The sequence below is a fragment of the Aphelocoma coerulescens genome, assembly GCF_041296385.1.
Source record: "Aphelocoma coerulescens isolate FSJ_1873_10779 chromosome Z unlocalized genomic scaffold, UR_Acoe_1.0 ChrZ, whole genome shotgun sequence".
NCBI lineage: Eukaryota > Metazoa > Chordata > Aves > Passeriformes > Corvidae > Aphelocoma > Aphelocoma coerulescens.
The window spans coordinates 39,630,162-39,646,471 of record NW_027184085.1 but is presented as its reverse complement, the minus strand read 5'-3'; the positions used below and the strand labels follow the sequence as shown (position 1 = coordinate 39,646,471).

The 16,310-nt window shown below is 39.4% G+C and overlaps 1 protein-coding gene and 1 long non-coding RNA gene across 2 annotated transcripts; one reads left to right on the top strand and one right to left on the bottom strand.

Moving 5' to 3' along the window:
* Positions 1–321: 321 nt before the first annotated feature.
* Positions 322–10,936, bottom strand: LOC138103120 (uncharacterized). Its single transcript, XR_011147664.1, has 3 exons — positions 10,855–10,936; positions 7,971–8,070; positions 322–408 (listed from the first exon to the last, which is right to left on the bottom strand). It is a non-coding gene; the product is annotated as an uncharacterized lncRNA (long non-coding RNA).
* A 144-nt stretch (positions 10,937–11,080) lies between these two features.
* On the top strand, positions 11,081–15,745 carry PRXL2C (peroxiredoxin like 2C). The gene is made up of 6 exons (XM_069001154.1): positions 11,081–11,361; positions 11,839–11,907; positions 13,464–13,517; positions 13,963–14,068; positions 14,307–14,438; positions 15,062–15,745. The coding sequence occupies exons 1-6, from the start codon at positions 11,170–11,172 to the stop codon at positions 15,187–15,189; spliced, it is 681 nt and encodes a 226-aa protein (XP_068857255.1). The 5' UTR covers positions 11,081–11,169; the 3' UTR covers positions 15,190–15,745.
* The last annotated feature ends 565 nt before the right edge of the window (positions 15,746–16,310 follow it).

Here is a 16,310-nt window from a genome sequence, read left to right as displayed (position 1 = left end):
TAAATTTTTATGTCTAATTAACAATTTAAATGAATACAATTATGTTTATTTCTGCTTCATGTAAGGCAGCCATCACCACAGTTCCTATGCATTTTCAAGTCTTTAGGTCATTCAATGAATGCTTCACAATGGACCCTGAACTCCTTGTGCCTCCAGTGTACATTTAAACCAAGAATGTTCAAATCTCATTTTCTTGCTGATTTCTCTAGTTTTTAACCTTTCTATTAATATAATTCTGTCAGCAGTAACATACATACAAAAAAGATTTTCTTAGCAGGCAAGCATTGCAAATTGCAGTTTAAATTCATTTTTATTTCATCCATTAGCTTACTCCACAGTCAGGTGACTTCATTGAAGAACCTTCCTCATCTGCCCAGAGTTTTTTAACTACAGCATTTACATCTTGATCTTTTGCATCGAGATGTAAATGTAACAAAAAAAAAAAAAAAAAAAAAAAAGAAATAAAAGAAAAATTAAGGGCTCTTGAATGGATACTAGAAGTCAAATAATAGACTATGGAGAATCATGGAAAACATAGCAACTACTGGTAGTGTATTTGTTTATGAAAAGGAAATTAACTGCAGCATTTACACCACATAAAGCTGGTGCCTATCACCAGCTTCAGATATAAGTCATTACATTACAAGACATTTCCTCAGTCTTCATATTAACCCATTGCTCTGCAAAACTCATCTTTGTAATTGAAAGCACTTTCTTTCTTCAGTGGAAGTCAGTGTCATGAACAAATCATTATCATATAATTTCTGAGCACACTCACAATTCCATTTATTTTAATTTCTCTCCTCTGTTTTCCACTGTTATGTCCAGTGGACACAGTAAAATCCTTGAGGAGGAACCATTTTCAAAGAGACATTTCTACTAACAAACAAGCAATGCAATTGATTTCTATATCAGTTTTAAGCATTTCATAGATATCAAGTAACAAGACACAGCTACAGAATAAACAAAACAAAACAGATTTTACTGTTTAGGTAGACCCTGAACTACCCTGGGATGTCTTTGGAATCCACTCAGTAAAAGTTTGTCTTGCAGGGGCACAGTGTGCTATGCTGAGAGACAGCACCCAGCTGGTTTTGGGCACAAATGTGGGGGTTTCTGTATCCAGGGGCTGCCAGGGTGCCCTGCAGGGAGGCATTCCACAGCTGTGTTGTGTAATCACAGCTGTTTCTAGCTGTGCAGCCCATGTCCCACACCAAAATTTCAATCAACTGTATGGTGCCTCTGTCCAGATGTTTAAAAAATGTGACAGCTGCCAGGAAATGATGAACAGAGAATGGATGGGGACATCGTTGAGAGCATGGATGGAGATGAGCCATTTGGAGGTTCTCCATAGAGAGAGGTGCTCTGAACGGACTGCAGCCCACAGTGAGGATGCCCTGAAGGGACTGTGGTCCACTGGTGATGCACACTAGAGTAGGGACACCCCTGAAGAGCTACAGCCCACAGATGATTGTAGATACCAAAATGCTGCTAGCAAGGATTTTCTTGCTAGTTTCTAAGTCCGTGAGAGACTTTTCTCTCTCACAGAGGAGGTAGCAGAGTTATGTAAACAACCAAACACCTCCAGCCTTGAAAAGTCTTGTTTATGGTATAGTAGAAAAATATTTTGACAATGGATGTTTTAGGATTTTAGCCAATCACCCCAAGGGGTGGCTGATCCTTGTCCAATTAGACTATGAAGAAAAAAGTCTATAAAAGAGTTTGTAAAATGATTAAATCAATCAATCTTGCTGCACAATTCCTGCCTGCTGGATCTTCTCTCCTCCTCCTCCTCCCTATGGCTGCGGGACATGGTGATATACCGTAGGGCCCAGGCCTGCGGTAATAGATGATCACTACCAGTAGCAGGACATTTCCAAAGGGACTATGACTCATAGAAAACATATGCCAGGGCAGAAACTTCCCAAAGAGACAGTTATCCATGCATAAACCATATGGGGCAGAGGAAAATAGGAAGAGAAGATTGGCAGAAGGAAAACATTAGGTGTACAGCCCCAACTCAGGCTCCCCAAATTGTGGCTGTTTTGCTTATGACTGGTCCCTGAATGAAATCCCACCAGCTCAAGATAATCTTACAGGAGACCATGTGAGAGGTACATGAAAGGTGGATGCCCCACCGGTTCTTTCTGCACACTGAGAGATACTGGGTTTCTTTCAGTCCTAGAATTAAGAGTTTCACAAATATTTGTTTCCTCCAAGTGCTACTATATACTCCAATCTTCTGAAAGACTATTAAATCTGAAAGTTTATTATGTGTAAGTCATATGAAATATATGCTGTATGATTTCTTCTTTTTAAGTTAACTAGTAACTGTCAATGAGCACCTGTTTCTAGGCAGACAGCAGGCGTTAACACTAATGACTTCATAGGTAGTATTCCTGCCTCTAAGATGGTATTAAATAATACGCCAGCATGGTGTCAGGCTGAATTATTGGCTGCACTGCCTTTTAGATGCAGTATTAAACTTATATCTGAAGTATTTATGGTCCTCAGAGATCTCCACTGCACTGTGAACAAGGTTTTCCCTGGAGTTCTGACTAAATCACATTTTTGCAATTGCATTCTGTCAAACTAAATTTTACACTGCATTTTTGTTTAAATACTCTACACTCCTTTTTGCCTCTTGTCTTCAACTGCTGTGCTGTATTTGTGCACCTTTTACAACCCCACATGTCAAGAAGTGCTCGACAAGGTCATGCCACAGCTTCAATGGGAAAAGAGCTTTTATTTCACTCAGACTTGAGAAGAGTGGTACAACTACATTTCCCCCTAGAAGTACAAGTCATGAACTGTTAATTTGAAGTGGGACAGGCTAGACATTGCAGCATCTAGAGAAAGCATTAAAAAGTAGCAGCCAGTGGTAACTTCGGTATTGCCAGTTTTAAGTAAAGATTGCTTTTCAGAATCTTTTCAAAGGTGTAACACTGGCGATTCTTTCTATGCAGAATTTGGATTTTTACATTCATGGTCATTATTTTTGAGTTTCTGTTTGTTACAGAAGCAGAACCAGCAACTTTCCAGTGAAAGCTTGTCATTCCAGGTTGACATGTTACTGAAGTAGTCAAGAGAACTAGTAACAGACACTTCTGCACTCACAGCATACTATTTTCCCATCCCCTCCATCTCTTACAAGCCTTCCAGTGTAAGTATTGTGGCATGCTATACTTAAAAGCAAACCACTGTTCAGACCCCACAAATGCTTCAAAAATGCACAGAAACAGATCGTGCATCCAGGAAAATAGAATTTTCATACCTACGGCAGATAGCTCTTCCACTTTATGGGTGACACCTCTTTCTAACAACTTGAGGAAGGCATAAAATCTTCCTTGGATTATATAAATTATTTAAATTTGTGTGGAAAACTGCAGACAGACTATACTACCCTTTTTGTGAAAAGACTGGTCTATTCACCATTCGTGAGCCAGCTGTTGACTCCCTGCTCTTTGTGCTCTTTTTTTCTGGAACTGGAATCTGGTAAATAACTTGCTCTAGAAGATTGTCACCAGCTTCCTTCCAAGAAAGCAGAATTCTTAGGTGAATTTCAAATTAGATAAAAAGTCTCTTATCTAAGTGATATCAGAGAAAACAACAAAGATACTTCAAGATGTTTTTATCACCTGAGATTCCCAAACAAATCTAGAAGCTGTCCCACTGAAGACTTCTCACAGCTTGTTCACAAAATGAGTCACAGATATTCTGAACACCTTCATGTTTTTACATGTTTTTCCTAGAGAATCATTCCTTATTCTGATTTAGTCTCATTATTTGAAAGTTATTTTGGATAAGCAGAGTTCAAATAAGCACATCCACAAGTGGAGTTACTCAGCAGCAGCTACAGAAATTAAATTTACATCTACTTTAGTCAGAATTAACTTTCAAGTGTGAACAATCTCCTTATTACATTGTCAGAAACAGAGCCTGAATTACAATGGCCTGTTTAGAATACAGCTACACAGATATACAAGGAAAAATAACTAAAAAGTATGATTTTCAGAAGTACTTTATCAAAGCTTTTATGCAAAAGTCACGGCCACAAAACACAGAGGACAGGCCACAGAAGCAGCATTCCAAAGCAGATACACGCACGTGTGAAAAATGTATCATGGAGAAAAAGAATAATTATACATCTATTTCCAAGTGGCCTATACATCCTGAATTCATTTTTAGAGTAAAATAAATATGTCCATAGACTGAGACAATCAAAATTTTATAAATTTTTAGAAATAAATAAATACATACAAACAGTCCCTGCCTAGACTCGCCTGCCTTAGCAATCAGCAGTCCACTAAGCAGGAGGAGGAAGGAATAAGAATTCTTCAGTTCTGATTTGTTCTTTTCTGTCGTATGGACTTTTCATTTAAGAAAAGCAACGTGGCAATAACTACTCAGAAAGGGACATACAAATTATGTTAGAAAGAAGAGATTCCTGCTGGTACAGCAATTCCAGACATGGTTGTGTTGATCCCATATGAACTGTAAGCCAGATATCTTCTCTCTTCTGGTATTTTCAAACAATAATTATTGCTTCTTTAAAGGATTTCCTTTTGTAGAATTAATGATAGCAGCATCATAGAAACACACACATTTTGCAGATTGATTGTTACAATACCTAGCTAATTTATTTATATGATCAAACCAATATTGAAATCACTAGGGTTCTATGTCAAGACCTTGGAAACCATGGCAGGGCCACAGCTTGAATTTTAAAGTGCCTAATGAGAATTTTTAAACATTGGCTGTTGATCATTCTCTGGAGAGAGCACAAGTCAATTCAGTTTGAAAAAAAAATCTGACTCATGTACTATGCAGAAATGGCAGTAGCTGCATTTAACAAATGATTGATACATAAGCATCAGCATCCAGAAAATGAAGTTAAAATTGTTGCAAACATTTTATAGAGGAACAATGAGGAAAATGAAAAAAAAAAAAAAAATAGAGCTTGGAGGAATTTTTTCATTCCTTTTCCATTATTTTCTTTTAACAGATTTTGGTTTTGTGCACTTTACTCTTCAGCTTTTACATGTGAAACCTTAGGTTGTAGACAGAAGGACATTGCACATCCTAACTTACATGAAGCATGATGGTGTAATGAAACAAAAGTACATATATGTGAACTAATTTGAATGCCCTTTCACCGATATGCAAAGAAAGATAAACTTGTTTTACATTTACAGACATTTCAGTTAAAGAATTTGTGTTTTAGCTCATATGTTAATATATTTTAATTTATGGTTGTCTCTAACTAAGGTGTTTTTAATGTATATATATTCCCCTTTTTATCCTGATCTTCACTTTAACTGCTAGCTTTGTGCATAAACGAATGACTGCATTAGAAATATATTAAAAAGGTAATTGAAAGTAGCAACTGAAAAACAGGGAAAGAATAAATAGCTTCTTTAAGAAAGAAAAATATGGAGCAGATTGACATTTTTGTTTAAGTAAGTAACATAATTACAATGCAAACAACAGAAGGAAAAACATCTTTCTTGTTTAAACACTGGAGATATGGAAAGGGCCATATTTTTGAGCCTTAAGCCAACGATCATCTCTCAAAGCACCAAGTGCAGGATTCACACCAACATCCACATGAACTCAGATCCAAAAGGCTTTCAGGGCTAGGCCCTCCACCTCAGCTCTGTCATGAATTTTACTGGCTGTAGTAAAAGCTTTCATTGTTAACAAACCAAATACATTATTTCCACTGGAGAGGATTTTAAAGGCCCTCCTAAGAGAGCCAGCTGGAAAGCTGTAACGTCTAAAGCTTCTGATGAAGGGTTCACATGGCCATTAGACACTTTATCTTCAGACTCCTTTTCTTATTTAAATAATTTCTTAAGGAAGTACCCACTAAATGAAAACTGTGGCTTGCTTCATCAGAGCGTGGCACACACATCGTCTCACTCAGTCAATATTAAGAGAGAATTAGGCAACACTTATTAGCCATTTTGAAAGGCAGGAGGGTGGACACGGGCTATGGATTTGTAGTCCCTAGGATACAAGCAGGCACACAATCTTGTGAAAAATTCAAAACTACCTCTTTATGAGAACTGGCCTGGGTTCCTAACTGATCCCTCTAGCAAAGAGGCTCAAGAGATACGTCTGATGCTAAAGTGATGCTACTCTTAATTATATACCAAGAAATAAATGAGATCTTGTGCTATAATTAGCACAAGCTATTAGCCTCCAGCAAAAATATTATACCATCCACTGGTCTCAAGAAGGGAATTCCTAACTGTAGCTAAATATCAATGTTGCCATACATAAAAGAGCCATTTGAACTGAATCTACTTCTAAGTACACATTCAGCTCTCTATGAACACAGAAATAGAAATAGTAGCTGGGAACCACAACCTTCTCAAAATACGCTTTTCCATATTGATGCCATGATGATTTTTTGCCTTTTCTTTTATACTCCTTTATATACCTTTTTATAGCTTTTGTATTCTTAGTGTTTTTTAGCCTACATTCTTAGACTTATTTGTCAAGCTAGGAGACTAAACATTTTAGAAGCTTCGTAGTTAGGGATGAAAATGCCCCCAGACCCCAAGGTCCTCTCCAGAGCACATTCTGTAAACTAAGATAGAACCATCCAGGGGAAGGTTCCTTGGGGAGGGGGGCTCACTCGAGCCTCTCACTGGGGAATCTTTGATAGATATCCTAATTAGTAAGACCTGTAATGTTATACCCTATGTATTGTGGGTGTGCACTGCAGTGTGCTTTTCAGTGCATTCCACCTGTACGTGGTGCACCCAAAGATCCTTAAAATAAATACTGAGGTAAAACCCCTTTTTCCCTTCTAACCGTGTTTGATTCTTGATTTTAAGACCAGGAAAAGGCGACAATGTAAGCAAAAAAACGGGGGGGGGGGGGGGGGGGGGGGGGGGGCGGGAGAGAACTTAAAGAAGGAAAAGTATCTAAAGTTTTCAAGGAAGTTTTGTTTACCTTGCAAGATACCCGTTTAAAGTAAAGCTTAATTTGGCCTGAACACCCCATGTAATCACCCCCGCTCTTCTTCACATTCTTTATTTTTTAATCCTCTCATCTGGTTTACACTAATGATAATTAGCTTACTTTCTAAGAGCGTTATTGTTAACAAGATACAAGATAATTCTGTTTGGCCAGTCTGGATTGTAGCATATATTTTATTTGCTTTTTGACCATGTCTCATCTATTTAAGTAGTAATTTGCTTCCTCTTAGTTCTTTTATAAAAGATTCAAACCAGTGGCACGTAGAGTAAATAAACAGCATCTTCACACATAATTTACTACTCTTGACATATAGATGGTCACCTCTGTTTCTGATTTGCAGCACAGACAGTAGGTAGCTGCAAAACAGAAATAGATCAAATTCAGAGAGTTCTTACAAAATGCATTAAAAATTCCCTTTGTGCCTTGAGGCTATATTAAATAAAATGTGCATACTTCACTTAATACTGTTATTTTATTGTGTAGTAAAGTTTGTACTGCTGCTCTCTGTGTAGGGTTTGCATTATGAAACTAAATATATCAGACATAACAGAAGAAATATTTTCTTGCCATATGTCATTATAATACTTAAACTATTTGAGTAGATTTTAAATTATATTTCTATTATCTGCGTTGTGAAACAACAGTGAGTTAATAAGAAACACACACTGATACTCAGATGCTGCAGCCAGACTTATGAAGCCATTTAGTCTGGTAAATAATCTTGAATTTTTAAAGGGAGACAAAAAGCAAAATTTAGGCAAGCTTTGATACCACAATAATTCCCCCTTCAGGGAAAAAAACAACCAACCAACCTCCCCTCAACAAAAACATAAAAACAAAACAAACCAAACAAAAAACCACATACACAAAACCAACAAACAAAAAACCAACCACAAAACACAAAACAGGAAGCAAAACTAATGAGAAACAACATCGGGATGAGAACACACAGCAGGCAGCAAAACTGGAGATGAACTCACCATTTTCAAAATTTCTTTCAAGGCTTCAAATTACTGTCCTTGCTGGTCAGAAGAATCACTTCATGGTGCAATTCAAGCATACCCCCAGGATATCATGACACTAAGGGAACAATGAAAGGCAGACATAAAGGAAAAAGCCTCTTATCATAGAAACATAAAATAGTTTGAGTTGGAAGTTACCTTAAAGATCACCTAGTTCTGCCCCCCTGCCATGGGTAGGGAACCTTCCCCTACACCAGGTTGCTCCAAGCCTCATTCAGCCTGGCCTTGAACACTGTCAGGAACAGGGAGACCACAACTCCTCTCACCACCCTCATAGAGAAAAAACTGTTTTATCTACAGGACAGTCCATATTTTTACTCCTTTGTAATTATAACAGCAGTTTAAAAACAAGTAATTCTTAGCTGGTGTTTAGCATTATGTTTTTCCCTGGAATTGTAACCACTAATTTATTTTTTGCTGATAAGTAATAACCATGTTATCTCTAGCTAAACAATATTAGATTAACAAGAAGAACAAATATCCTTATGCTAAATAAACATCATGTACATCATGTAGTAAATTGATAATAACATGTTGCTGTACAAATAAACACCATATACCCTAGGTGGTGCATTTATGGTATTGATACAGGCCACACCTCTCTTGTCAAATATTTTGTTCAGCTGCTGTATATAAAGGAATTAAGGCTGCATAATTACAGCTGTTTTTTTGTTTCACTAGTCAAATACAGAACAAACAAATTAACTGCCATCTTTGCGTAATTATTGTTTTCCCTCTTGAAATGGTAGGAATTTGAGTTTCTTATCCACAGTACAAAGTAACCCAATCCTTGATTAATTAAATATTAGCTAAGTTTCTTTCTACAACTGTAAATTGCACTGCAGTGAAGAGTGACTTGCATCCTGAATCAAAATTATTAATGTAAGTGCACTGATTGTTTCTCCTTAAGACAATGAAAAATACATCACTCTGACACATGTGGTTCTTTAAGTTATCCACATTTCTATATTTGTAACCTATAAAGAAAAGAGGGGAAAGGAAAGAAAAGGAAATTTCCCTATCCACAGCACACACTGAAGAATTATGTGCTTTTAGTAGACTGCACACTTTGACAGTTGGTACTGTCCAGAGTATCAGCACATAGGAATTCTTTCTTCCCACCTAAGTGAAACTTACGTCTGCACTTCTGTTAAGCATATATTAATGAAAGGCTTTAAGCTTCAGCTTTCAAAACGTGACTGCTAATTTTGAGTGTTTCTCTTTCCGAGAACAAGTCAGAATACAACTGCCTTTGCTTCTGTTCTTTCTCTGTAAAATTGGGGGTGACAGCAATTTGTATTTGTATTCTAGCAACACTTAGGATTCTCCACTAAAAGTTAGAAACATGCCGTTTGAGGGGCTTTAGGGAATGCTTTGGCAAATATCCTCAGAAGAAAGTTGCTGTTGCTCACTTGTATACTGCTGAAACCAGCTGTTAAGGATGTGCTTCTTCAGCTAGTTTAAGGAGGCCAAGTTACATAAATAAAGCAAAGTCTGCAGCAGTCTTCATTGGCCTAGTAGGAATGATTACCACCTCTCCCAGACAGGCAGAGTGCCTCTCTTGGGCTCCTCAGATTTCATTTCAAATCAAGAAAGAACAAGCTCTCTGGATGCTCAAGATCAGATATGTGCAGACTGACCCGGGGCAGTATCCTCTGAGTTTGTGACACCACAATGCCTAATTCTTTTCATCAGCGGTCTCATCCCCATGTGTGCTCCCAGTCAGAGGCTGCAGCAGCAGATCCCCTACAGTGATATGACTGCCTCTTCTGATTCCCAGCTACAGTGGCAAAGGCCCTGGTCCAAGCCCTACTGACGATCGAGTGTTGAGCTGTGCCCCTGAGCTCTGCCCAATGCTACCCTGTTTTACTGCAGGCGTAACACAACGAGGTTACAGCCTATCCACTTCAGCTTCAAGATGCAGACCAAAGCCTGTCAAAAGTCGTCAGTTCTCTGCTTTGTTATGTCCTGAAGTAGTCTAGTGTAGTCAGCACATTCCCATTAGTACTGCTGAGGGAGATGCAGAGCACTGCTGCACAGCTCATAGTTCAGTTTATGAACTGCCAGTGGAAGAAATGTGTTGGACAGCACACTGGTAACTGAACAAGAAAGCCTGATGAGAACAACAATGGGGAATACTGCCCAAATTCTTTCAGAATCATAGAATCACTTATGTTGGAAAAGACCTTTAAAATCATTGGGTCCAATTGCATCTAGCAGAATTCTAAATTTCAAAATTTTCCGAAGTTCTTTACTAATCTGTACTAATTTGAGTTCATCACCTTTTAAATCAAATTCCTTGTGAGGACATACTGAACGGCAAGATTTAACATGTTCTATGTGCTCACTCCCCCTAATATGAAAGCAGTGGGCTTAACCCAAAGCACAGGGGACGTAGTTTAAATAACACTAACGTTTAGACCCTGGGGCAGTCTGCCAAGAGAAACTTTGGAATTAATGTAATCAGAGAGTTTCACAAAGCAGAATAACTTCTGGAGATCCCCCAGTCCTATTGTGTCTGACACTTCTTTTTCCTCTGCCCACTAAGAAAAGTACCCTCATCCTCGTAAGCTTTCAGCTGACACAACAATCTAAAAGACTACAATACTCTTCAACAACCTAGTGGTTTTCTTATTTTAAGGACTGTTCATTCATTTCTGCGTGCACTCGAGCATCTTCTGCTATTCAGCTCTTAAGGCACTGTGAAGCTCTGCTTTTGCAGGAATAGGGACACCGGGTTTGGCGTGTTCTTTGATACAGCAGCTCGACAGCTCCTCAAGAGCAGTTTTCTATCTCGCTTACGGCCCGCAGTGCTGCGGCCTCCCGCAAAGCGAACGCCGACCTCGAGACCGTAAGACCACGTCACTGCTCCTGCTTGCACACCATTCCTGGGAAGCTCCGGGTGACTTTCCTATGTTCCCCGGGCACAAACCGCACGCCGGCCGTGGCTGACGGACTCGCAGCGGTTTCGGCCGCAGGTTTCTCGCTCTGTCCATCCGAACCCCGAGCTCCTCCTGGACCGCGGCGCGGCTGCCCGAGGTTGCTCCCGCGGACGGGAACGAGCCGCCCCGCTCCACCCCGGCCCCGTCGCTTCCTCGCCGTCGCACAACGCTCCGCGCCTTTCCGCTCCAGCTCCGCCTTTCCTTTCGGCGCTCCCATGGCCGGGCCGCCGGCGCCCCCGGTCACGCAGCAGGTCGGGCGGGCGCGGGGCTGCGGGCGGCGGCCGGAGCGGCCGGAGCAGGAGCAGCTGCGGGAGGCCGCCCGCTGCCTGGTGCTGGACGCGGACGGGAGCAGCGTCCCCTTCCAGGCCCTGTACGGGGAGCAGAAAGCGATCGTGGTGTTCGTGCGGGTGAGGAGGGGCCGTCGCGGGGCCCAGCCCGGCTCCCGGCGGGGCTGTGTGAGGGCGGGGGTGCGGGGGCTCAGCACGGGCTCGGCTGGAGCGGAGGGAGAAGAAAGCACAAAGGAGATCAGTGCTGCTCCTGAGACCCCCCTGTTCTTTGGTAAAGTGACACACTATTCACCAGAAAGGAAATACTTCTTCAGCCGGGTGTTTAGGGAAACAAGTATCATGTTCCTTGATTCCCCAGCTGTCGAGCCAGCTATCACATTCCTAAAATATCTAGAGATAAAAATATTTGCAAGGCTGCAGGCCCAGTGTCCTTGTTCAGGCTTGGATTAAACCAGTATCCTAATCCAAATTTGGCGGCTGGAATCTTTCCCATTCCTTGTTCCGGATCACCTCCAAAGTGGGTGCAGCCCAAAGTCTACTGCTTCATTGCTGTGTAATTTTATCTGGTCCTGACACATTCAACTGGGTATGTTGCAGAATTTTTTGTGTTACACCTGTAAGGAGTATGTAGAAGATCTGGCAAAAGTCCCCAAGGCATTTTTACAAGTAAGTACTCTGCCCTTAATGTTTGTGGCTGCAATCAAGCAGATTTGTTATGTCCAACTACAGGCTTATGTAAGGCTTCTAGGAATAAAAAAATGGCTCAGAAGAAGCACTTTCATTGTTTGCTGCAAAAGCAATAATGAATCTGCCTAGGAGACACAGGAAAGGATTTATGGCACTACACACTCTGTTGCAGCAGCATTATTTCTCCCTGCCCTATTAGCTTGGTGCTCTTTTTACTGCTGTGTTCAGAACAGTTAGACAACATCTGACAGGCATTTCTTTTGGTATTAGCAGTGCCCTGGACAGCTGTCTTCTGAGTGCTAACTAGTGCCCTTTCCATTATGCTTGTAGAGCCAACTGATGGTTGTGCACGGAACAAGATCAGAAAATTGATCTGGATTAAAAATAGTATCTTTTTCTATGGTGATCTGTAAGCTGCATTAATAGTGTATCCTGCTCTCCAGGCAGCTGCACAAACAGGAATGACAGCGACAGAAAGGAGAAGTAGAGTGGGTAGGGGCTGCTATCGATGTGTATTTGTTGGGTGGTAGGAGACACCAGAGAAGACAATGATCACCTGCTAAATGTGGAAGGTCAATCTGTCTCTTCTAGACTGCTGATTGAAATTCTGTCAAACTTTATTCCCAACAGCAGCATAGCCAATGACAGAGACTCAGGTCATTGCTGACAGAAACAGCAACTCCATCTAAGTCCATCTGAGATGGACTAGGAATTTGAGGACAAAAATAGGCAATTTCTTTGTCAGCTTCCCTTCTCAGGACAGATATTTCTAAACTGTTTGATCAGTGTTACTCAAAAGGACATTTTCTTAATTTGGCTCCTCAAATAAATGTATACATACAGACAGTCAAAAATGTCCACACTTTTCTTAGTGCAAGTAGTCTGGTTTTAGGAGGGCTTCTTTTCATAAGAAGCAAAATGATTTTATATGGGAAATTATTTTATATGGGAAATTATTTTATATGGGAAGGGCAAGTATTACACCCTAACAGAACAACCGTACACTTACTAACTGTTTTACTGATACCTAAATGGACTTCAGATTTGGCCCCTGTTTTAGACTCAGGCCTAAGGTTGCACCTGCAATAGACAGCAGTGCATATGAATGCAAGTTATACCTATTAATGGGTGTCCGCATATGCGAATCATAGATGTTTGGGCACCGTAATTTGCATGCTGCTTCTTTAGATGTAGGTGCAACTGAGTGGAAATTTTGAGTTTCCAAAATCATAATATGTTCTAATCAATTGAAAAGACAATCCTACCAACGCTCCAGGAAACTCAAAGTTTACGCACCTGTAATTTAAAAGTTATCTTTAAAAATAATTTTTCACTTAATAAATTAATGTAGCTGCTAATTGCGGGTGATATACAAAAGTACAGTCTCCAAACATGTAAGTAATGTTAACGTCAAATAATTTTAAGTCGGTGCACTGCAATCACTAACTTGGAATACCAGATTCTGTTAATGTTCTGAAGTCGTGTGGAAACACCCAGTTCCTCTTTACAGCTTCAGTACCCATGTTCTGTTCCAGGAATCGAATGTGAGGCTTATAGTTATTGGACAGTCATCATATCATCACATCAAGGTAAATAATGTAGTCATTAAATACAGTGTATCTTCTATTGTGTCTTAACGGTCTGTATTGAGGGATTTGTTTTGCTTGAAAAGGTGGTCTTTTGCAATGGCAATAAAAAAGGATCGTATTCATGAGGCAATTCTAATAGCAATACATGAGTAAAGCGAGTAATTAAAACTTTCAGTTTAAAAACCACCAGGGGTTGCTAAGGAAACATCTTTTCCTGATTTCACTGGAAGCTTTGTTTAATAGAAGCTTTGAGGCTAAAAAATTTTCCACTTTAACATAACAAACACACAGTTTTCAAATAAGAGGGGGGAAGGTGGAGCTGGCAGGGTGTCAGTAATTTTTCTGTTGTCAGTAGACCCTAACTAGTTACTGCCTTAACCTTACAGATATTACTTCTTATTTCTCTGCGTGTGTGTGTGTGTGTGTTTACACCTCTGTTTTGCAGCCCTTTTGCAGTTTAACTGGGTATACACATGAAATGTATGTAGATCCACAAAGGGAAATTTATAAAATACTTGGCATGAAAAGAGGTGAAGGTAATAAAGTATCAGGTAAGAATAATTTTCTCATCTTATTTAGACTTTCACTAACAAAACAAAAATGCTCTGATAAAATAGTATGACCACAATGTAAAAAGTGAGTTGCCCACCAGACTGTCTCTCATAGGCTATATTTTGAGAAAACACTGGTAGTCAGGAATCTCTAAACTATTCACAGCAGCTGTTCAATGTTGTTGTTCTTATATACTTTTGTATTTCTAGATAATAAGTGTTTTGTGGTTTTGTTTAGTTCGGAGCCCTCATGTGAAATCAAACACACTTCTGGGAAGCGTTAGGAGTATATGGAGAGCAATGACTGGCCCAGCTTTTGATTTTCAAGGAGACCCTGCTCAGCAGGGAGGAGCTTTGATTATAGGCCCAGGTGAGCTGCTTTGTTTTGTGTGAAAGTTACAACTGTCTCCTTCAGCTGTTTGCTGCCATTTCGCCTGCTGTCCCTGTGGGTCCCAAGGAGACAGTCTTGTGTTGAACTTGTGTGATTTCTGTCGCATGAAGGAATCTGCAAAGTGTCATTTTGTAGTCCTATCTCCCACAGAGGTGGCATAAAGCTGATCACAGTCCTGCAGAAATTGATTGGAGTGCTGATGGAACAACTGCCTCAAAGTTTGGAGGGTTTTCTTGACATCGTGGTATTTACCTACATTCGGCTTTCACATTTGATTTGAGGCATTTAATGTGGTTTTAGTAGAGAAGCAGAGTGTGAAGGGGGAATTGCAATATGACAGTCATCACATTATTAGGAAACATCATGCTACAGCAGATTTAAACTAGTTAGGTGCTTCAGTGTTCCTTGCTTCTTTAACATAATTAAAATTCAAACATAATTAAACAATTGTCATTGTTTAAAATACAGTATATTGTGCAGTCTATAGAACTAGTACACATTTGTATGATAACTGGTAGGTAGTCAGAATGCTGCTTCGATTCACTTACATCTTTGAATAAATAAATATTTATTCAATAATTTACATGTTATTCTCATTCCAGGCAATGAAGTTCATTTTTTGCACCTTGATAAAAACAGGCTGGATCATGTTCCCATTAATACAGTTTTGCAGCTGGCAGGAGTTAAAACAGTGAATTTCTCAAACAAACCCCAGATTATTGACATATGACACTGATGTAATAGATACTTTTTTTAAAATTCGTGCTCTACAAGAACAGTTCTCCAGTGAATTCCAACAAGCATCGGTTCTGTTGTGTCTTTGTGGGACATCTGAAACCTTATGTAGAAAATCAGAGCATAAAATAAACTACCTGACTCTAGAGAGGGACACAAAAGTGCTATTTCCATTGAGTACAAGATAATAAAAACTAAAACACAGCTGAGAATGACTGCAAAACATCCTGCAGCTTATTATTGCCTCATCAAACAATATTGGTAATATATTTTAAAAATCATTGTTCAAAGTGCACTAAACTAAAAAATCAGACTTTGCTCAGGAAGAATTTGGGATTCTTGCCTTCAGCAGATCAACATGGGCTTTCAGTCCAAGACTTCTCAGAATTCTTTTAAAGCTTCCACCACTGTGTGACAATTTTGTGTTGAAATACACCTTGAAAAGTCACAATTTTGAACACCTGGACTTAAGCTTATGCCTACTTTTGCATCTGGCACTGGCAGAAGTTATGAAATACATTTCACAATTTCAAATAAATATTTTAAATACATCATCCTGTATTGTCTGCAATTCTTTTGTGTGGTACAAAAACGTGGGGTTTTAAGACCAAAGAGGTATGTCTTAAATTCATATCTGATCAGATTATCAGTTTTAGAGTAAGCCAAATTATTTGTTTTCCTATGAAGATTTGCAGCAGAATGTTCTCCCTTTGTATGTATGTACTTTCTGTCAGAGCAAGAGGTCTCTGAAAAAATTGTCCGTAGTTATTTCTTAGACAACTGAAGTAAGCATAACAGCGTTCTGGTTTGCAGTTCTGGCATATTTCATATTAACCATTTATCTACAAATGTTTATGTTCAACATCTATTACTTTCATTAAAGTAGATGTGCCCTCTTTCATCCAGGAGACACTTCCTTTTAGCAATTTGAAAAAAAAAAAAAATCCAAGATTTATGGAAGAGCATATCCTTTTCTGCAATCTCTGATCTTTGACCTTCACTGTAAAATGCTACCTACCATACATACATGTCTCAACTACAAATTTTCTCCCTTTTTAAGCTTTAATGAAATTGTAAAATGGCTTTTCGTGAAGATGCTTGTTCCTGCATCCATTA